At 46.1% G+C, this 23073-nt stretch overlaps 1 protein-coding gene across 1 annotated transcript in view; it reads right to left on the bottom strand.

Annotated features, from left to right (window-relative positions):
* Nucleotides 1-23073, bottom strand: part of LOC144125411 (solute carrier organic anion transporter family member 2A1-like) — a 47588-nt gene that overhangs the window by 12529 nt on the left and 11986 nt on the right. Inside the window, exons 2-5 of the mRNA XM_077658779.1 lie at nucleotides 8267-8353; nucleotides 3099-3290; nucleotides 1871-2053; nucleotides 1107-1308 (exon numbers count right to left, since the gene is read on the bottom strand). Of these exons, the coding sequence (XP_077514905.1) occupies nucleotides 1107-1308; nucleotides 1871-2053; nucleotides 3099-3290; nucleotides 8267-8353 (664 nt within the window). The remainder of the gene's footprint in view (nucleotides 1-1106; nucleotides 1309-1870; nucleotides 2054-3098; nucleotides 3291-8266; nucleotides 8354-23073) is intronic.

Here is a 23073-nt window from a genome sequence, read left to right on the forward strand (position 1 = left end):
TCCGAATCGGCATTCAGGTGGAACACGCTCTATCGCGCATCGCCCCACCTTTTGCAGTCTGAACCACATCTCGTGTTACAGTGGTCTATTTGAATTTCACCGCTTCTTCGCGGATTCAGAGCGATCCTCCAGACTGCCGCCAGGCATTTATTAGGCTACCTCTCCGAGACAAGTCGATCTAGTGCCACCCCCTAACGCTGCGTCGATCGCGTGCTGCGGAGTTCAGAACAACGGGAGATTACGCATTTAAGCGGTTTACTTTGTGAAATCAGAACTCCGTATTCGCACCGCGCCGCCGAGTACAGAGGCGCTCGATGAATGTATAACAGCTTACTGATTACCATATGTAATCCGGTTATGTTTCATCAATATCCGCGGTCAACATCACTGATTCATGTTGCGCACTGAAGAAGGTAGCCACGTAATGATACGGAAGGAATGAATTTCTGGCTCACAGCGGGCCGCGAAAACATTACGCGGCATGAAGGACAGACAGCCTCAAGTAAATGGAACTGAACGTCCTCTTGCTTCTCGTTCATGATCTCTTCATCCAATACTTCATGTTGATTCCTACCTGATTCTGACTCGACCTAAACAAATTATCTGTAAAGCCATATTTAGTTCCGGCGGTTCATCTTTGCCTTCAACATCAGTAACATCAACCCAACTGCTTCCATTGAGGGATGAATGTATCTCACATTGACCTCCGGTTAAATGTGTGCTGCATCAACTACGGCCACCTCACCGCCACAAACTACTAAAGTTGGTCTGGCCATCTAACTCACTGACGCCCCATGCTACATTTGCCTTCACTCTCTCGGAATCCACTCTCGCTCCCCGAAAGACCACCGGTTACTTTCGCATTACACTGTACATGTGCACACTTACTCCCGCCAAACAGAGCATGAAAATAAACTGAATCACTATAAGCGATGCAGGTCCGGACCACATCGTCACAGTGCACTGAAAGGTTCACGCCATAGATTTAGCCGACGCTGGCATAGCAGCCAGTATGAGTCATGCCGACGCATTTCGACAACGCATGGCATGAAAAACGTCGGCGCGGCGTTTAGCGCGACGGAGCTCAGTTTACTGTTTGCATTTACCCGTGGCCAGCGACGGTGGTGACGGTGCCCGCGAGTCGTACGGCTTCGCAACCGATAAAGGCGCACGCCACGAGGCAAGCCAGCCTGAGCACGTCACACAGCGTCGTGTACAAGGTGACCAGCCGGGGCCGGGGCCTGAAAGCGTGCAGCGCCAGGCCGCCCACACCCAGGCCAAGCACGTTGGTGATCATAAGCACAGGACCTGCGAGAAAAAGAGATTGATTACACACACTGCGTTAAGTTTATACCAATTACCTTATGGATGGGATTCACCAGAGAAAGGCATCACAGCATGAGCTCCTTTTAGCGACACGTGCCCCTAGCATCAGTTTCTGTACCTAACTACTAATTACATCCGATGAAAAACTTTTCTCACCATTACACGGAGTCGCCTATGGCAATGTGGTGCGGACCATCTGCCTCCAGATTTTTCAACGAAACCTTATGCTCTCTTAAAAGGTAATCGCAGATATCATGGATAATGTAGTACGCTATGTCAAATCGAAACAGCGGTGACGCGGTCACGGTGCGCTTGTACAGCCACATAGCTCCGATTAATATATAAGAAAACTAGCAGATAAGCTCTCACTAAATCTTGTTTTCAGTACAGTGCAGCCTCGTATAGGCATGCATGAAGCAATCTACGCGATGCCAAATGAATAAATAAAGCAGTTTCGAAAACTATCAGTTGTACGCAGTGTTGAAAGGTGCCAGTGCTTCACAGGTTCACGGGCAAGTAAACCGCGTGGCACCCACTAACGCACCGATAAGGAAGCTGGCCTGAGATGCGGACGTCCTGAACTGGACCTCGACGTACTTGGAGCTCATCATGGCGTGCCCAAGGTTAGCATTGCTCGCCAGCAGCCAGTACACGAGTCGGAACACGTACGCCGGGTTCCGGAACAGAGAGCGCACGGAGCACCAGAAGCCAACCTTTGTTCCAGCCTCTGGAAAGGAGAAAAAGATAACTGATTCCTCGGGACCTTCTCACAAAATATGAACCTCAGCAAAGCATGCAAGGTATTTTAAAATTTACTGCGAAAAAAAATGAGAGAGGATGGATTGGCGTTTATGGTTAGGATACACAAGCAAACCCACATGACCACAAATTTAGTACAAACGCATTTTTTTTTCAACAGGAACTTGTTTTTGAACGCAAATTTTTCGCATATCGTAAGACTGCACCATAACAATCAATATGTCTGCAGATCCTTACTAGGGACGCCTGTAGTTTTCCGCTATTTATTGTCAAAAACACTCGCCGTTGGTTTTCTATGACAGTCTTACTCGGTGCGAATACATGATAAACTTTGCAAGCAAGAGTTGGTTACGCGCCCAAGATTATACTATTGCCGTCAATATGCTCACAACAGTATCTTACAATATTGCACAGTTGCCTCGCAATTAAAAGCGATATCCAAGAAAGCTGGACTTGAACAGCAATGCCAAACTTGTGGCAACACGCTAGCGGTGATGATCAACGAGAACTAACTATGGCCCCGCTGTATATGCAGTCGCGCGCTCAACAAATTTTTCATGTCCCAGGACTGCCGCTCTATTATCGGGGACCAGCAGCGCTGGTGGTCGCTTCCGATGCTAGGTTGCACAAAGAAATCCCAAGGAAAGCGAACGACAGTGGTTACCATATTAACATGAACTTTACGGCACCGCACGAATCATGCAGAGGTCGTGGAAGCGTACCTCTGGTGGGGTCTTCTCTTCCGCACGTAATCTCTTCATGCAACATTTCAAGATATAACATTTCCTCTCTTCCTCAGTTTATGTGCGAAACTGCGGTTTTTTTTAACCTGTTTGAGTTGCTCATTCAACGGTGGCTTAATTTTCGAGACTCCCAGTTGGTGTCACAGACCAGTCTGACACCAACATACATCCTTGGTGTCAGGCAGCAATAACCCAGCTTTCGCCACAAGTAGTCTCTTTTGCAGGACAGCTAGACTGCTTGTGTAAACCTTGCATGGTTCTGCTACTGACCATCGCCCTTCTTGGTGGGCACCTTAGTGGAGCTGTCCGTGCCAGAGCGCTGAGCAGCAGGTTGCGGCGACAGGTGGCGCGGAAAGAAGAGTATGGGCAGGGCCGTGACCGCCAGACACGCTCCCAGTACCACGTAGCCCAGCCACCAGGCGCCCACCCAGCGGGGGTCTGTCCGCTCCAGCACAGGGGCCACTGTCAGCGTGCGCGGTGCGGGAGAAAAGTGCAGCTGTGGACAAATCGTCGATGACAACAAACGCCCACAAATGCAAAAAAAAAGATGACAATGGGCATTGCCTGCAGGAGATTGTTTTAGAGGAATCACGTAGCAATGAGACCTTCTACTTTTTGTGACCATGAGTTAAGCCGTCTAGCAGCATTACGACGAAACTTTTTTTCACTTTTTCACTTATAAACAATATTACAATGAACATAGAAACAACAAATGTAAATTGCACAAATTCGCTAGATAAGCGCAGCTGAGTTCGGCGAGAAAGAACAGTATTGCTCTTTTGCGTGTGTACTTGAGCAATACCCTAAAAATAGCTGCGCCTACAGATTACTTGCCCCGCCGCGGTGGCTCAGTGGTTAGGGCGCTCGACTACTGATCCGGAGTTCCCGGGTTCGAACCCGACCGCGGCGGCCACGTTTTTATGGAGGAAAAACGCTAAGGCGCCCGTGTGCTGTGCGATGTCAGTGCACGTTAAAGATCCCCAGGTGGTCGAAATTATTCCGAAGCCCTCCACTACGGGACCTCATTCTTCCTTTCTTCTTTCACTCCCTCCTTTATCCCTTTCCTTACGGCGCAGTTCAGGTGTCCAACGATATATCAGACAGATACTGCGCCATTTCCTTTCCCCCAAAATCAATTATTATTATTATTATTATTATTATTATTATTATTATTATTATTATTATTATTATTATTATTATTATTATTATTATTATTATTATTATTATTATTATTATTATTAGTAGTAGTATTATTATTACAGATTACAGGCGCTTACAGGTCACTTCAAAAGGCGTGTCAAGAACACAAGCTTCAAACTCGTGCTTGCTAACGGCGGCATTAAAACGCTCAAGCATGGCGTTTTCCATGATGCTTTCAACAGGCACTGACGACAGCTTCACCCAATGTTTCAGTAAAAAAAGATTTATTTGGGCTCCTTGTGGTTATGTTCATGTTTGTTCAGCAGGGAAATACGCATTTATTAATGACAACATTGTATTTAGAAATTGAACAATTTTTTTCTTTACATTCGATTCAAACACGCGGTATCGTATCAAAACGAACGCAAACGAAGCCCACAATGGGTATGTGGCCTGGCCTCAAAGATCCGCATTAAAAAATTAATAAAACATCGACATCATATCAGCTTTTTCGAGAAAACGGCCGATGGAGTCGACGGCATACCTGCATTTAATTTCTTGGCCTTTTCTATTTTATAATGTTCCCATTTAAGTAGAAGAAGCCTCTTAGTCATTAAAGCCAGGTAACTTGTCGACACAGGTCAACTTCAATTTGTCTTGAATGTTTCTTTGATAAAGTATGCCTACATAGCCTGCCTATTGTGGTCACGCACACTTCCGCTGTACATCGGACTTCGCGTTGCGCGAATGCAGAGGCGGAAGCGAGCGCTTTGAGGAGCGTCGGTACTCTATTCGCGAATCGTGCGCCACACCTCAGGCTCGCAAGAACGCTGTTTTTAAAGGTTGAGCCGTTAATTAGGCTACGTCGGAATACGAGCATAATCCTGTTCGCCATACATGCATGTTTGACGTCCCACCGGAATTTTAACGGTTTACAGCGACCGTCCCCTGCGAAGGAACGGTTTACTTTGCTCTCCTGAAATCGATGGCCCTTGCTCAGAGCAAGGTTAATTAACACAGCGCAGACAAACATTACACGTCTCAAACCGAGCAGCAGGCAGAGAGCATTGCGAAAAACCATCATCATCTATTTCCCTCGTTATATACCCCGTCCAAATCCATCTCTTCGTTTGCCTTTCCTGTTAGATATCATTTACCCGGTTCTGTTTAGCAGTGTACGCTGTTCACATTCAGTTTCTTTGCCTATACCTCATTTTGGTAACACACATTTTTAAAGGATCACTAGCTTTTTCTTTGCAGCATCACAATCATCACCGTTCGCTGAAACAAAAACATATAACCCTGAACCAAAACTGTTCCTACCAATCTCCCCCTTTCTCGTCTCCTATACTTGGCAACCGAAACTTCCTCATCAGCGCAGCTTGTAAACACATCGGAGCGAAAGCCGCTCTGAATGCCGCTACTTATTCTGACAGATGACCAGCCCGTGTTTCAGGAAGTGGTGAAAGCGAAACAGGAGCACGTGGAGATGATATGGTGCCGCCAGCAATTCCGGCCACGCGAGGCGGCAACGCGCGCGCCTGACGGCATCCTATGCGTCGCGCAACCGCTATTACTCATGGTCACGGTGGTTCAGCGTCCTCTGTGTCACGAAACGAGAGCCGAAGGAGAACACAACGTCGAGATTGCCCGAGCATTGCATGCCGCCGCGCCACAGTGGCGCAATTCCCGACGTGCACTCTAAACAGCTTATATGGGACTAAAGAGATATTAAGCGGTCCTCTAACGCACTTCCTTTTTATAAATGATTGAACTCTCTTAAAGGGGGACTTAGGAGAAATTTAATTTGGCCTGTGGCGATAGATTAGCGCTTTCGAATGACAAGGAGACAACTTTAAAAGACCGCGCTTGTAAAAGATAGAAAAAGATTAAAAATTGAATGTTGGCATCGCCTGCAGCGGCCGTTTCCACAAGCAAACCGCGATTACATAAAGATTAAATGCGGATCTCTGAGGCTAGGCTACATCCCCAATCCCATTCAAACGGTGATCACGGAGTCGTTTTCGGCAATGCCGCCGCGAGTTTGGATAGACTGGCGGGAACAGAAACTGCAAATTTAAAACCCAATGTTCTTAGTAAAAAATGCGTCTTTAGGTGCCGTCCAAACAAGAATGTAGGCATGAAGAGTCAAGCAGTTGGTTTTTACTAACGACAAAAAATTGGGTGGAACCGCCCTGAAAGTCTCTTTAAATACTTCCGAAACAGGAAGAGAGCCTGCGACGCCAACGAAAAGTTTAGCTCAGTTTCTAGGAACTTCGAGAAAGCTATATAAATGAAATAGCCGTGACTTCTGTAAAACGCTCATCGAGTTATCGCGCTGAATTTTAACAATCTTTTGAATGCACACATTTAATTGCAAGCGACAATTCGAAGTAAAACATGTCAGGCTCAGTAGATCTTAGCGAGCATCTTCTGAAGCAGCAATTCGCGTACTGTCTCTGAGGCACTCAACAAGAACAGCATTGTTAGGAACGCGCAAAGCGTAATTTTTTACTTCCATTCAAACTATCCTGATCAAGCCGCATGATCTGTCACCTCACAGTAATGTCAGCACATGCCATGCCATCTGAATGCTACAGACTTCAGTCGACATCAACTTGACAGGTAATGTTTTTTAAAACTATGTGTAAGCATGCTGATTGTTTGCTTGCTGATTGCTGATTGAGATTGCTTATTGAGATTCTGATTGAGACCACTTATTTTACCAACAGATTCCGTATTTACCCGATTCTAAAGCGTGCTGTTTGCACTAAAAGCGAACCTCGGAATGGCATGAGCGTTACAATCGGACACAAGTACGAAATCATGCTAAAAACAGCCACAGCGTCATTGTCATATAAAATGGCTGTTAAGATTTTTGCGTTGGCACATGAGTGTTTCTGCAAACCGAGCCGAATGCCAAAACCGAAACTAAGTGAAATAAAGTTGTAAGGCTAAGGTATCGCGAGGTCTTTCCTTTGGAGACACCCTCAAAAACAAATGGGCCAAGTCGCTATCACATTTAAGCAAAACCTGAGAGAGCTTGCAGAGCGCTACAGTTTCTCCAGATAACAAACTGTCGCGTTCAAGGTGTGTTCGGCTCATTTTGAAAAAAAAAAAAAAAAACTCCTGACGTAGTTGGCATGGTTGGCATCACCGTAGTTCACATCTTGGAGATGTGAGGCCCTTTCTAGAAAGCACATAGCGCTGCGTAAAACTGGAGATTTTTTTTTTCTTTCAAAAACGACCATGCGAAATTACAGGGCCTAGATAGGGCGGCTATAGAAAGGCCAAGCCGCAGGTAGTACACGATCCGTGCCGGTGCCCATTCGCGCCAGAATGCAGGCAGCTCCATGGGCCATAAAATATCACATAAATTCTTATGAAAATCGGTTGCACTAACAAAAATTTCAACTGTGCGCTTCTTACCCTGAACGCTCGCACTGGCGGATGCTTTAATATATGAGTGGTAAAGCCAGAGAGCGAAACTTTCGGTCAGTGAGTTCACGTAACCTCTGCAGCGTGTGCTGCGGCGGAATCCGAAACTACAGGATCAGAAGTCTCGTTCGGGCTAGTTGGTGAGCTTCCATGTTGACTGCGCGGCGCGAAAGAGCCCAAAAAGCGCCCGTCCCTGCCATTCCATGTCTCTCGACTGTGTGTGTTTCGCGCCGCGCCACCAACAGAAACTAGATGAACGCTGGCAGTTTGGTTTGCCTCTTACCAGGCTAGTCAGCCACACCGCAAGCGAATGTGAAATGCATGGAAGGTGCGCTGTGCTATCACCTTTGATCTCCGTTATGCCTCCGAATGCTGGTCTTGCTGTAGTGATGTTAGGCTTATTTTACTTTAAGGAGCGCACACCACGATGACAGCGAAGGAGAGCCGTTGAAAAGCGAGGAGGAGTAACGCTAATGTTCACATCGGCTTCTGCACAAATTGTGGTTTTTCCATTTTCGCGAACAAGGAAATCGGGTGCGTGTTACGATATGGTCGAGTAACAACATAGACACTCGGCTTACTTCTGCTTAACATAACTGTCATTTTTAACAGACACACGCGGCTTCTTTCCACATAATATAACCGTGATCCGAAACAGATACACTCTGCTTCCTTTCATGTAATGTAACCGTGATTCGTAGAAAGACACTCGGCTCCCTTCCACGTAATATAAACGCCATCCGTTAATAGAGACACTCGGTTTCCTCTCGCGTAATGTAACCGTCATTCGTAACACTTGGGCTGCGTGGAGAAGACAACCTGTTGCGCATAATGAGCGAAGTCCACGTACATGAACTCACTTCGAGGGTCCTCGTAGTATCGCAGGCATAGCGAACCCAGCGCGTAGCCAAGTGTCGGTCCAGCCAGCTTCAATATGGCGAAGATGGCTGGAGAAAGAAAGAAAAAAAGAAAGATGAAAGCACAGTGATGTTAGGCACCGCATCTATGTTTCTACGTTGCAAATAAACCGCTTTCAACGTGCATTCTTCATAAGTACAACGCGAGCGGACACTGCTTTGATGGAAACCAGCCATCAGACAACTATTTAAGAAACCTACATAATGAGCATCATATTCGTTTTTGCAGGTTGTTTACTAAACGCAGCACCGAATCGTCAGTGTAGCCGAGGGGAATAAGGAACCACCCCTAATCCGGCAATTTTTTGGGAAACGGGAATATAGTACTTCAAGTCGGCACATAATTTCCAGCCAAGTACGTCGAATTGCACGTGTACTGGCAATGTATCTGTCTTCACAGGTCGTGAATATATCCTACACCCGTAATTTTCTAGGAATAGATCAAAATGCTATCTGAGTCCAATTAAAATAGGTGCTCATGTTCAAAGAACAGGCGCACAAGAAGAGCATGTATAGTTTCGATATCACAACCCTCTGACTGCAAAGCAAAAACTAGAGGAACTAAAACACATAGAAAATTAGGGGTTTGAGTAATGCTTGTCTGAAACGTCGTAACAGAAGCCTTTTGCAAAGACTCTTGTGATGATTGCACAACAGACGCCAATAGAAAGAGCGCATGCGAAACAGCAGCCGCTTGCGTTGTGCAGCTCAATGAAGCGGTTTCTCGAATGCCTCTGCCAAGAGCAGCCACGAGTGAATGAGTCAGCTTGTTGTTAAGAAGCAAGATTGGTCTGGCTAGCAAGCCCAGGCTAGCTGCGCTCTACGACGGCCGCTTGAGCCTCTATGGGGTGCTTCGAGGCTGTCCACAAAGGAAAAAAAAAGCTTGGGTCGAATAGGAGAGACAGATGGAGAGAAGCGAATTTGCGCGTCCGTGTCCTACAGCTAGGGGAAAAGGAACGTGGTCTGTTTATAAGTGGTGATAAGGAGGTGCCAAATTTTTTTGAGTGCGTTCATGAAAACAAATGCATTGATTCCAGTTCTCTTGTGTTGCATACGTGTCAATAAAAGATTTAGCGAGCAGCCGTTTTTCTTATACCTGGAACAAGGTCATTGAAACCAAGTTATTCTTTTGATATAATCTTAGTGCGGCAGCCCTACTAGGAGCATTTTCCGATTCCGGCGGCCCACCTGCCCACAGGGTTGTGGGCAACCTGCCTGGCACATGTGTACACCTGGCAAGCTCGAGTAAAAAGCCTGGGTAAAGGGTACACCCGGGTGAACGCCTTTAAGGTAACTGCCTTCAGGGTAAAGACCTTTCGGTCAACTGCCTTTAGGTCAATGGCCTTCAGGGTAGAGACCTTATTGTAAAGCCTTAGAGTGAAGGCCTTTGCGTTAAATGCCTTCCATGTAAAGGCCTTTATGGTAAAGGTTTTTATATCAAAGGCCGTTATGGTTGAGACCTTTAGTGCAAAGGCCTTAAGGACAATAGGTGCATCCGCATTCACAGCACGTAACGACCTTAAGTGCCCACCGTAACTAATGCGACTGCAGGATATTCCGCGCTTAGACTTGCTAAACCGTCTGCTAATTTTTTCGTGTCGTTCTCCCACTTCCAACATTATCTCTTACTTCCCACCAAGTTGACTGCGCCATAGGGCGCCACTCACTCTCGGCACGGCTATCACAAAGTGAACAAAGGAGGGGAAAGCCTCAGGGTGGCTTGCCGACGTTTCGACAAGAGGACTTGTATTCGTCTGGTCAGTTTGCTAGTAACATGGTCAGATTGCACCAACTGGACTGCTTGATAGGTCAGACTAAAAGGTGCTGTTATTTAAAGTACAGGATTCATGGACATGAAGTTGAATTATGAGGAAACTGCGGAATACTGTAAGACACTGTTATGAAAATATTGAACGTAATGGTCCATTATTCCGTTGCGCACCCAAGACCTTTCTTTTAAAGTCTGTCCATCACTCAGAACAAGTCATTACGACTGCCATAGAAAAGTAATGGGGACGTTTTTGACGATAGCAATAACTTGAATAGAAAAAAATGCAAGCCTATTGACAGGAGATTTGCGAATATATTGATTCCAGAGGCCCGTGTGCTGTGCGATGTCAGTGCACGTTAAAGAACCCCAGGTGGTCGAAATTATTCGGAGCCCTCCACTACGGCACCTCTTTCTTCTTTCACTCCCTCCTTTATCCCTTCCCTTACGGCGCGGTTCAGGTGTCCAACGATATATGAGACAGATACTGCGCCATTTCCTTTCCCCCAAAACCAATTATTATTATTATTAATAAATTTATTGTTAAAGTGGAATCTTGTGTTCATAAGAAATTCCCGTTAAAAATGCGCTTGTGAAGAATTTCTGGGTATGATTTGAAAAATAAAGACAATGTAATATTTAATGATGATCAGGGCCATCTTACATGTCTGCAAATGTCGTCCTGTGTTCCTTGTTCCTGTGTCTGGGTGCCGCACTATTTACCCTGATCATTCCGCCCGCTACGGCCGATTCAAGAAATATTCTTTCTACACAGCATTTTGCAGTCTTGCCTTTTACTGCTGCTTCCGTATGTGCAGTTGCGCGTCGACGACCGGACTTTGGTTAAGCCCTGTGCCAAGAACGCAAGAAATGCGCCCTCTACTCTCTCGATGAGTACTGTGCGATGTCAGTGCACGTTAAAGATCCCCAGGTGGTCGAAATTATTCCGGAGCCCTCCACTACGGACCTATTTCTTCCTTTCTTCTTTCACTCCCTCCTTTATTCCTTCCCTTACGGCGCGATTCAGGTGTCCAAAGATACACGAGACAGATACTGCGCCATTTCCTTTCCCCCCCAAAAAAACCAATTATTATTATTATTACTCACTCGATGTAATGGCTAGGTACTGATCTGCCAGACATTCTTGCCCTCTTGCCTGTACCTTTCTTCCAGTGCCCTTAAAAGGGCTACACGGCACTCAGAACTATTTTCCTTATTTATGTACGAAATGTAACCTAATTTTGTATACACGAGTAACTTTTTATTTAGATTTCTGAACAGCACTCAAATCTAACTAGCTGCTATGGTTCCTGAGCAGTGACAGTTAGCACCCTCGCTAAGTCATCTCCACGTAATTAAAGAACGAAGGAAATTTCAGAAGTTGATGACGTCAGCATGTTACAAAATGAATCTATTTGTCCCTTTTTTAGACGCACAATGCTCATAAAAATAAAAGTTCAACTTTAACACGCACATTCACATGAAAAGGTCCATTCAACCGCTGCGGTGGCTCAGCGGCTTTGGCGTTCGGCTGCTGATCCTAAAGTTGCCCGTTGGATTCCGGCCGCGGCAGCAGTATTTCGATGGAGGCGAAATATAAAAACGTGCGTGGGGTTGTGTGATGCCAGCTCAGATAAAATAATCCTAGGTGGTCTAAACTATTCCAGAGGCCTCCAGTATGGCGTCCCTCAATATCCAATGCGTCGCTTTTGGAATTTAAATCTCACTATTACAATTTGAAAAACAAGAATAAAGTCAACACTATTCCACGTGCGTTCAGAAATATCTAGAGCGTCAGTCTTCAACGTCACAGAGCTCATGCGCAAGAAACAATCGTTAAACTTTAGTTTGCTATGAAATGCGACTGCAGAAAGAAAAATGAAAGTTGTGATAATAACCCAGAAGTTTGTTTTACCACATTTGCGACAAAAATAGTCGCAAATACTCAAAACCCTCCAGGGAACCACGCCTCAGTAAAGAATGGCGCGATAGTGAGGTTGTAACGGTAAGCTCGTTCACTATTACGAAGAAACTAGCAAGCGTCACAGAAACAACGAAGGAAAAAAAAAAGCCTTTTGAGATGCAATATTGCCGTCTGTGCCAATCGCCCATGCTAAAGATGTCAAGCACGTCGCCGAAGCAGACGTATATGTCTAGAGACTATAGCGACTACTCACGCACATGCTTGATGCATGATTGATGCGAAGACTTCAGTTCGACGCGACGCTTTTACGCGAAGGTACCTACATTCAATTAGACTAGCATACTCACTGGACTGTTCAGCCTGTGGCATAACTAAGACTGTGGAGCATGTACTAGTGGTGTGTCCAGTATATGCGCGCGAAATACAAACGCTGGCAGCTTCCTTGAAGCGTCTAAACAGCAGGCCACTCTCAGGACTTACTGCTAGGCGCTTGGTCGCAGAGTTTGAAAGCTATCCAGGAAATGGGCAGCTTGCGGGCAGTTTGACAAGCTCGCGCCACCAATACATAAGGTCAAGGGCAGACTCAGTACAAGCGATACGTGAAACACAAAGAAACAACGCAATTTGTAAACATAACTGCCAAAAGAAATCAGCTGATATTGAGAGGCATGCCACGATTCTATAAATACAACAATAATATACAAATTTTACGGAGCGAAAAAGTCGCTACGTCCGTCACTGAGATGTTAGAAAAAAATTTATTAAAAGTACAAAACACCTAAATAGAGAGCATATTAAAGGAGGATCGAAGTCCTGAATGCGAGCGAAGAATAAGCAGAGGCCCCACAGAAAAAGGCAGGAATCTAGGAGGCACAGATAAGGAAGGTGCAGCAAGCGGTGTCCACGGTCCACAATTACGGTCATCACTTATTTCATCGCACCCATCAGAGCAGCGATTGCAACCTAACCTAACGTCATCATTAATTGTCTGGACGAATTCCTAACGTATTTGCGCTCAGTGAACTCTACCGCAAGCTTCTGCACGTTGCCGTCAGGGACGAGAGTATGCGTTGCGAGTACAGGTTCAAAGGACTGAAGATGGGGAGAAAAAAAATCTACACGTTCTCCTGGCACTTCAAGACCTTTGCTTTTGCTTATCTATAGGCGACGACTGGCGAAACAGCGTCGCCGACCTCGTCCTCTGACGTCCTCCGACGTCCTCCTTGAGAGATAAACAAGCAGCACACGGGACAAGGACGCTCATGCACGCAGGTTAGAGATATCGAGATGTGGCTGGCGCGATATGAAAGTACGCAGGTCGGAAGGAGCAACCGGTCACTGGTGATGCGACGCCGCAATGGGAGAGCCACGGTCACGGTAAAATACTTGGCTGAATTAATGCTCACAGCCTGAATGGTCGGCGCAGTACGTCTTCGAAACGAGCAGGCAAACTAGAGGACTCGACGGCACGCAACTCGATATATGAAATATCTCCTGCTTCACAGTCTAAAGGGTTAAGTTCATAGGTCAACGCATATTTCCCAATTGCGAAAATCCAATAATGGGCCGTTCCCGAGGAGACAAACAGCAGATCTGCGACATAAGCAGTCAGGGAGAGCCTGGTATATTATTCAGAGATATCATAACCCCCTTACACACAGACATTCCTAAAACAGTTAATATGGATCAGCCAGGAATTTTTCAACGTTCTTTAAGCAGATATTTTAGTTTGACTGTCCACCTCTCTGAAAGTGATCGCCAGGTGTTGGTGGCCATAATGCCTACAGGATATTTAACACACGCGTGCAGCAAGCACCGTTGTTGTCCAATTTTACTCCATGTACTTACAACACACAGAAACATAAAACGGTACCCTAAACGCAAAGAAGAGGCCTTGAATACTCCAAAAAGGAGAATGAAGCCGAAAATCCGGACATCAAGGCTAAAATATTGTTAATAGAAATATATCATGTTTTTATAATACCCCCATATCCCTGATAGCAAAAACAAAAACGGTCAAGCTTTAAAATAATCGCCGCATCCATCATATTATGAGGAATCGGCATGTGCCGACCTGAACCATTCGAAGGGTCGCGCCCAGTGCCTTCTAATGGAATCGATTTCACGGGTGTACTCAAGATAATCTGGGAAAGTTATGCCATTCTGTTCTTCACGTACATGTATGGTGTGCTCTTTGTTTTGAGCCATACACTAGGACAACAAAAATGCTGGCAGCGTGAAACGAAACGCGAACAAAATAAATGTACGATGAAAACAAATACTGAAAAATAATAGCTGCTGGAGACGAAATTTTACACTTCTGTCGTACACAGTAGGTCTCTATGAAAGCGGAAGATGGCTCCACTCGCTGCCACCGCCAATTTAAATGCATGTCTGCAGTTTATTTGGCTATCAGTAGATTGCCAGTGAGTGCATCATTTTTCCGAATATTAATTTGACTGCCTACGGTACAAAGGTGGTTTGGGCGACAGTTTCTGTTGCGGGAGGTGGATGGTTCGAAACCCAGCGCCGGGCACCCATCGGTAAAAAATCGACGCAAGCCTCCCCCGGCCCGGCGCCCGGCTTCCTCACGGGTGTGCTCTTGGAAGAGACTCCGCAAACAAATCTTTACCCTTTCGGTGGCGAACCTAGTTTCGAACACCTCAGCCTGCAAAGGCGGTTCGTGTTACCGTTTTTACACGGAGGTTATCACTGCGACTTCAAGTTTATATGCTCTAATCAGCTTATCACCAGTCTAACCAGTATCACTGCGGTCTTGGGCAAGTCCCGAATTCTCCGGCTGTCTGACTGTGCGAGAAAGGGCATAAGTTACAGTATTCGTTAAGAATAAATTTTTGAAGGCCATTACCAATTTTAGAAACACAGAATGAATTTCTTTCACAGAGCTGACACTAAAAAATCGAAATTGAAGTAAGTATAGAGCCAGTTTTGACCTGCTGTAACTCTCCTAAAACTCAGCCATGGACATGAAAGAGCAAGTTTGTCTGAACAGCCATTTATTTTCAGCGCCTACGACTGGCCAAAACTCCAAACCTGTGCCACAGTATGTGACCTAGCTTAAGTCGACATGTCGTCAACGTAAAGAAAAAGCATACTGTTAAGACTGAACAGCACTATCGGTTGGGTGCCATTACCGTTAGAGTTGATGATATTGAGTGACAAAGTAAATAACTCTGTGTAGTGAGCCAGCCTTTGTTACGGAGGTGAAAGAGAAAGCCTGCCGCGGTTCTGCTGGGTGTAGTTTGCGATTCATTGTACCGCTGAAGCCGCCGTTAACTGCCATCGAAGGAACTCTTTGCGTCAATCATCGTATTTCAAGAGCGCAGGGCACGTCATCCCGTTGGCAACACGGGGCCGTGTAGGTTTCGACACACCGATCGCTTGCTTCCTTCTTCTTTCTTTTTTCGTTTTTATCGCACGGCTTCGTCGGCACCTACAGGAACAGAGATAACAAGCGTGCCTGCGTCAAGAGCCAGAGTGCCCGAAGACTGACCTTTGTCTGGGAGCCGCGGCACCTCTCAATGCAGTGATGCGTTCTAGGGATTGCACGCTACATTCTCGTGAACCAACCTTCGGGTCCCCACTTCCAAGCACGCGAATAATGCCTGCTCCATGATGAAGTTAACTTTGATAAAAAATAGAGAGAACTAACGACATCATCATGATGAGGATAATGGATTTCGTGGTGTAAGGAGATCTTCGGGAGAAGAGAGCCAACCAGATGATTACTGGTCAACATCTGCCCTTGACATGGGCTGTGGGTCAAGATTCCTAATTTTGTAATGAAAACAATAGTTACGAGTATGAGTACGATTCACGGCGTAAATGATAATGACAAGCTTTATGGAATTATTAAAAGACGAGGTGTATGGTTTAGTTAATGGGTGTTTAACGTCCCAAGGCGACTCAAGCTAGGAGGGACGCCGTAGTGGACGGCTCAGGAAATTTCGAACACCTGGGATTCCTTGACCTGCACTGATATCGCACAGTACATGGGCCTCTAGCAATTCGCCTCCATAGAAATGCGACTACCGCGGTCGGAATCGAACCCGCATCTTTCGTGTCAGCCGAAGAGCACCATGACTACTGAGCCACCACGGCGGCTCAGACAAGGTGTATAGACCTTAAGAAATGGTCACTGGGCGTCACCATTGCCATGAGAAGCTTACGCTTTTGTATGGCCACACGTGACGTGCTACACTGCAGACATGGCGGCTTGGGTAGGAGGTTGAGTGATGCACGTTATCCGAATGGGGTTGAGATGAAGACGAAGATGAAGAGGTAGCATGCGAAGAACCTATAGCCTCTCTGCAACGCACCCTGACCAATCCTCCACTGTGGGCATGTGCCACTGCACCAGAGGCCAACGACAAGAACGGCAACCCAGCTTCACTTCCGTGAGAAGATCTCAGTAGAGGTGCAGAAAAACATTGCGCCCACGGTTTTTCGGTCGAACTCGCTGGAAGAGGAAGATAAAATGCTATCCAGGAGGGCTGAAATGAAAACGAGGAAAAAGCAGCAGCAGATGATAAACGAGTGCGATCGGCGCAGTGAGTGGGAATGCATTTGGGCCTCAGTTGCAGCCAGAGTTGACCGGGTGTATCAGCAATCCTTTGTTCATCTCTGCTCATTTAAAACATCATTTACAGCATTATTTGCAGTTTTGTGCTCCGTTGCGGTCTGAACTTGATACCATGGTGAGTTGTATTCTAGAATCTTCAGCCACTCATCCTTCCCTTCGTTATTCCTTTTCTTCCTATCGCTCTTCCTGCTGAACCCTTTAGGCGTCCATTCGAGCGCCCACATTACCGTACCTACAGTCTGCATCACTGAACCGCTACAGCTCCGTGGAAAATCACCGCAATGCTGTTTGTTTATTGGGCGCCGAACCCTAAATGTTGTTTTCAAAGTGAAAATAATAAGCGTCTAACGGGTTCCTTTCATCTCCTGTACTGATCGACGAGTCGATGCAGACCGGCCAGTGGTAACTTGGGCTTCGAATTCGTTGATGACACTATCCTCATGGCTTCCACCCCGCTCCGAAGTTTTATCAAGAGAAAAGGCAAATATGCCGGTGGCTGAGTGGTTATGGCGCTCGGCTACCGGCCCGAAAGACGCGGGTTCGATTCCGGCCGCGGCGGTCGAATTTCGATGGAGGCGAAATTCTAGAGGCCCGTGAGCTGTGCGATGTCAGTGCACGTTAAAGAACCCCAGCTGGTCGAAATTAGCCGGAGCCCTACACTACAGCGTCCTTCATAGCTGAGTAGCTTTGGGACGTTAAACCCCATTAAACCAAACCAAACCAAAAGGCACATATGCAATTAAGAAATGATTACTTTGAGGGAAATACACAATCGCAATACCAACTGACCTAAATAGCAGCTGTCGTCGTTCGGTGTGAAAATTACGTTGTAGTCATCTTCGGAAACAATTAATTATCGTGCGCGTTATTTTTGTATGCGAAAGCATTACTAGTCCCATTACGAGAAAAACCGCGTGTGTGTGTGTGTGTGTGTGTGTGTGTGTGTGTGTGTGTGTGTGTGTGTGTGTGTGTGTGTGTGTGTGTGTGTGTGTGTGTGTGTGTGTGTGTGTGTGTGTGTGTGTGTGTGTGTGTGTGTGTGTGTGTGTGTGTGTGTGTGTGTGTGTGTGTGTGTGTGCGTGTCTACTCGGAGATGGTACACACATGCCCACTGATTGCAAGAAAAATATGATGACGTCATCAGGCGGCCGTATGACGCACACAGCAAGCCGAGCACCGCCACTTCAAACAATCCTATATATGTCGTTCTTCCATATATACTCTCCACTGGCCGACCTCCATATGGCGCCAGTTTTCCCGACATTTGTACCAAATTTTTTACGCAACCGTTTGTCGTACAGCGTTCCGGGTGGTGTCATACGTGCATGTGTGTGGACGTCTTGCGTCCACGACATGCAAACTCGGCCAACCTCCTCGCCGTGCAGCGAGAGGGTGCGAACGTTTGCGGTCTGGTGCGCAACGAACACGCACACATAAACTCGTACAAAAGACCTTTAGAGCATGTACAGACGTTTCGCGCAAACAATGCACCCAGGTACAGTGATGATTTCGTATTCCCACACGTAAGCAGTCTTAAGTGACTCTGCCCATTTTTTTCTGAAATGCGAGACTGCGTTCTCTTTATTTATTCCGCAGGTGTTCAACGATCAAACATGAGGCTCTCTTGCTTTCACTGCAACGTAAGGAAGCTTGAGAAAAGGAACCCCGAGAAAAAAAAAATAAGGAAGGCGGTCCTTGAAGAATTACCGATCTGCAAAAATTGCGCGTTGGACAACTACATGGCAAGAATTTTTTAATTACCATGAACAGCATAATGAAACAGACAAATAACCGAAGCAAAGTGCATACAGAAATATGACCACTGTAAAGTCACTTCTCTTCATCTGTAATGGAATATCTTCACGAGCCCCGGATGCACGATAGGCCATAACTTTGCCATACGTAAAGTCGTTGCTTGCTTTCTGAACTAAAAAAAAAGAAACTTGTAATCTCAGAGAAAAAAAAAAAAGAAAACGGAGATTGTCGACTTGTTTAAAACGCCACGCAAGCTTCCGGTTCCGCGCCCGGGATCGAGGCAGAGAAGCTAAAATTCTTTCTTTTGCATTTTATTTTCCTAAATTTGCAATGGTGTAGACAGCCGGGCGGACAAAAATTCGCGGTCACGGCGAGGCGAAGATGTAAGCGTTGAATGTATTCCTGCATTACAATTTTGTAGCTGTAAGTGCCACGTTTCTTCCCCCTTGGCCTTACTCATGCGATACGCTGCTAGCATTTGTGCCTTCAGAAACATGTGACGACGTCTTATAACGTAATTTCCGTTAAATATACATACCCGTCAAGATAAATATTTGAACCAAAATGACGGCTTGGGAGTTATTTGGACATTGGGAGCAGAAAGCTTATTTAGACGAATCAACCAAGTTGCAATGTGTGTAGCGCCCTTAGTGTTACGCAATTATTTAAAAGCAACTTACGTGTGAGCCCACTAAGTACTTATGACTTTCACTGGCACTTAAGCTGCAGAACAGATGCGATCTTAAAATCGCCGTAAAAGGCAGGTGTGCGCTATGCTTAGAGCCCTTTGTTTTCGGGTAAAATTTTTCTTTCAATATAAGAAATTTCTTTAGGAACTAGGTTTAACCAGGTTTCTACCCGAATAGGCACGCTAAAGAAGATGTAGCGAGCGAGAGCCCCAAGCTGAACGCATTACACAAAAGCTTGCCCACGTCTTGCACTATTCTAGGACATTCGTTCATTTGCTCGGTGATGATTTTCAGCCTCTCTTAACGTGTTCTATCCATGGCGTGAGCTAATATATGAGGTTCAAAAATTGCGACTTGTAAGCTAGAGACCTGAACACAGTTCCTGATCGGACGTCACAGTGGCATCATTGTGTCAAGAATACCCACGCTATTGATGTTGGCTGTGCTTTAGGTATTGCGCGTTTATAATGGCCACTGTGTTGCTGGGTACACTTTTCTCAGTATACAAAGACAGGTAAGCCTATCACCAACGAAATGGTGTGCTGTAGAGACAACAATGGACACGCTACGAAATATTTGTGGCAAGTCGAAAAAAAAATACCTCATTTTGCACATACTTTGTCGTACATTCTGCTGCCTATAAGAAAATGATGAGCTATAAGTTGCGGATCTAATCTCTCGCCCCCAAAAAAACGAGCACTAATAGTCAATTATCTTTGCCGGAATGAATCATCAAAAACCAACCGAATTATGAATTTTTTTGCGGAAAAACCCAATGTGTGCTCGAATCTGAAGCAAATAGCACCTTATTTTTACCCCACGAATTCAGAAAAATTAAAACTCCAAAACTGAAGGTTTTATTATGCACGTGGGGTGCGACGAGGATATCGAGGGTATATGGAGCGTAAGGTTTTTTTTTTTAACGCGCGTATAAAGAAAACGATAGTATGTCGTTTAGGCGAAGTAATCAAGGTTGCATTTGGTTAGCTGGAAGGAAGGGGAGAAAGTGGTAGCTAATAAGCTGTTAATACACTGCGCTGGAGATGTGAATTCATTTTATTTATGGGTTTAAATATTAAAGCAGGCTCCGCGTATACGCCCAAAATTCGAAACGAACAAGACAGCAAACGAAACATGATGTGCTGTGCAGGGACAGGAAGAAACAGCTCCAGCGACACACACTGCCACTCCTTGTCACTTAGCAAAAACTAATGACGTTCCAACCAGCCATTAGTCGAGCTCCCAGAAAGCGAACTGCAGCGCCACCTGCGCAGCTCCAACTCAATTAAGGTGGGACCATACGACAGAGCCTCTTCCGTCTTTTGCATCTTCCACGACTCGCACTGCACGTGGCTCACACCACGTGGCTCATTCCACGTGGCTCAGAGTCAGTCAGACACGTATGGAAAGACGAACCTGGCGACGCCGGCGGGTCTCCATCTGTCTCCGAGGCGAGTGTCGTCATTCTGAGAGCACAGACGGCGTCACGCTGCGAATGTGACAGAACGTGTCTGGCGAAAGGCGAACGCACCGTTGGCAGCCTGTGCTTCCTATTATAAGCTCGCTTGTCTAATGAATGAGTGGAGCCGGTTTGGCTCACCGCGAAGCAGCAGTAAGTACGTGTGGCATATACTGGATGCTTATCTCGGCGGCCAACGAAAAGGCTGCCCACGCTGAAAAAATGGTGACGACTCTTATACTTAGCCTTTATCCAAAGCACCACCACCACGGCGGTGCAATGGCCAACAGTAAAACCCGGAGGGTGCTCTCGCCGGTAGCTATCAGCAACCTGAACCTCGAGGCGCTCTGTTTCTGCAAATGGGGCATCAAAGATAAAGAATGTACAACAGTTGTTCCACATGGACAAGCTAAGAGGATAACAAAAACGAGGTAGGCGCACAGCATCGCATTTCTATCGTCGCGGTGTTGTTGTGCTACTCCAGTTTTAAAGAAGGACGTATTTTTGTGAGCTATTTGGCGTGTAGCTACTAGCAGCTGAGTCCAGTGCGTCTGTGTCGGCGAAGGTATTTGAAGCGGTTCATCAGCGAGGCCTAACCAAGCAATCCACTAGTGACAAATGAGGTGGGAAAAATATTAACTACGTGCTAGAGCAATTAATTACCCGCACAGGATTCCTAAAATAAAATGGAGTTAGGTATATATAACCAACGTCGCTTATTTTTCTATTTGTAGCCTTCACGAAAGCAACCATTTTAATCAGTGCTTCAGCTGATCTTGGCAGGATCATAAAATATGCAAGCCTTTAATGCCCGGCAGCACAATTTCTCTTCATCCAGCACAGTTTACTCTCCACTCCACTCCACTCCAGTTTACTCAGCACGGCAGTTGCTGTCCCAAAATACCGCGAAGAAAAAAGAAAAGATGGCAGTGACTTCGCAAGACATTGCGGCCTGTGCACGTCGCCCCATGCAGGCTTAATCTCCTACCTGCGACGGTGGCACCTCAACAATCGCTTTGATTGCAATGGCATAAAGATTACAAAGAAAGTCTGCCTGCAAACGTTACTATAAAAAGGAGTCGGCGCGGCGACGCCGTCCTCATAGGTTTTGCTGGGACGAATTGCTAGCGTTGTACGTCGAGAGCTTTATAGGCATCCTGCGCATCTAACTCCCGCGCGACGCGCGCGCCGCTGGCGCGCGTCCCTGTCAGGAAGGCGGGGGCAGTCTGACAGCTCACGCTGTGTTGCGCGCGCCGTCGCGAAGCAGTTGTGCGCCTCCTTTCCGAGCACAAAATGGCTAATAACAACAGCAGGACACATTGCTGTGTAGTAGGATGCAGTAATACGTATCTGAATTCGCCTGGGACAAGGTTTTATGGATTCCCGACGCGACACTGGGAGACGGAACGGCGTGAGCGCTGGATTCGGCTTATTCGTCGCCAAAAGTAAGTTTGAGCTCCTTTTCTTGTTCTCATACCATGCTGTAGACATAGCTACTCGTTGCAGTTTTACAGTGCAGGAAAAATCAAGTTTTTTGGCACTGTCTTGATGCACTTTCGTGAACTTATATGACGATAGATAAAAAGCGCCGCAGCATCGTTCCTTGCAAACGTGTAGCGGAGTATCATGTATATTTGTTGTTATTTTGAACTATGTAGCGAAGATGGTACGGATTGGATGCCTTCAAGGAAATCAAAAATATGCAGCAGGCATTTTGTAAGCAATGCTAAATCGAATGAAGAAGGGCACCCATCCTACGACCCAAGCATCTTTCCATCAGCGTACAAAAAAGCAAGCACAAGTGGTTCGTCCGGGTGTCATGACAGGTATGCTGACAAATGTATCAACTTCGGGTTCATTAATGTGTACTTGTTGTTGTGTTTTCGGGGCTAAATGTTTTCTCCAAGAACGCGTAATTGGCCTGAAAAACGACAGCAGGCACATGGGTGCATGCAGGTGCGCTTGTAAAACTATCATATGTGTTCGCCACAATCTCGAACGTCTCCATTCCTGTCGTCTTGCTGCACATCTCTTAGACCATTTTAAATGTACTACGCTGCTGTATTTATTCCCCGTTCAGAGCGGCGTGTCACAATACTTTTTTTTTTTGCTCCGCCTGGCTGGCGGCGGTGAGCGAAACGTCTGTTCGTTTGACGACTGACCTTGATTTCTTTTCTTTTTGCACTTCCGCTTAGTTTTGTTGCATAATATTTGCAGGCGAAAGGAAAGAGAGAGCAGAAAGCATGATCAGCAGATCGACGATGATCCTCGCCCACTGAATGCAGTTTCACCTGACGCCAACTCTCCACCGAGTGGCGGTGACGAAACTGCGTCACAAAAGAAGTTTGCCGATGTACGTAGGTTTTCCTTCAAAGCAGCATTGAGCGTTTGCAAAACTGTGAGAGGTAGCTTATTTGCGCAGCGAAAACCACTTCACCATGGCAGCCAAGCCGGTTCCGGGGACAGAAAATAGGGTGCAGTGCTGTAGACACATAATTCCTGCACATTTCTGCAATTTGTTGCTTTCGCGATAAAGGTAGTTAAGTGCAGCTCTA

This window comes from Amblyomma americanum, chromosome 3 (genome assembly GCF_052857255.1).
Source record: "Amblyomma americanum isolate KBUSLIRL-KWMA chromosome 3, ASM5285725v1, whole genome shotgun sequence".
Lineage (NCBI taxonomy): Eukaryota > Metazoa > Arthropoda > Arachnida > Ixodida > Ixodidae > Amblyomma > Amblyomma americanum.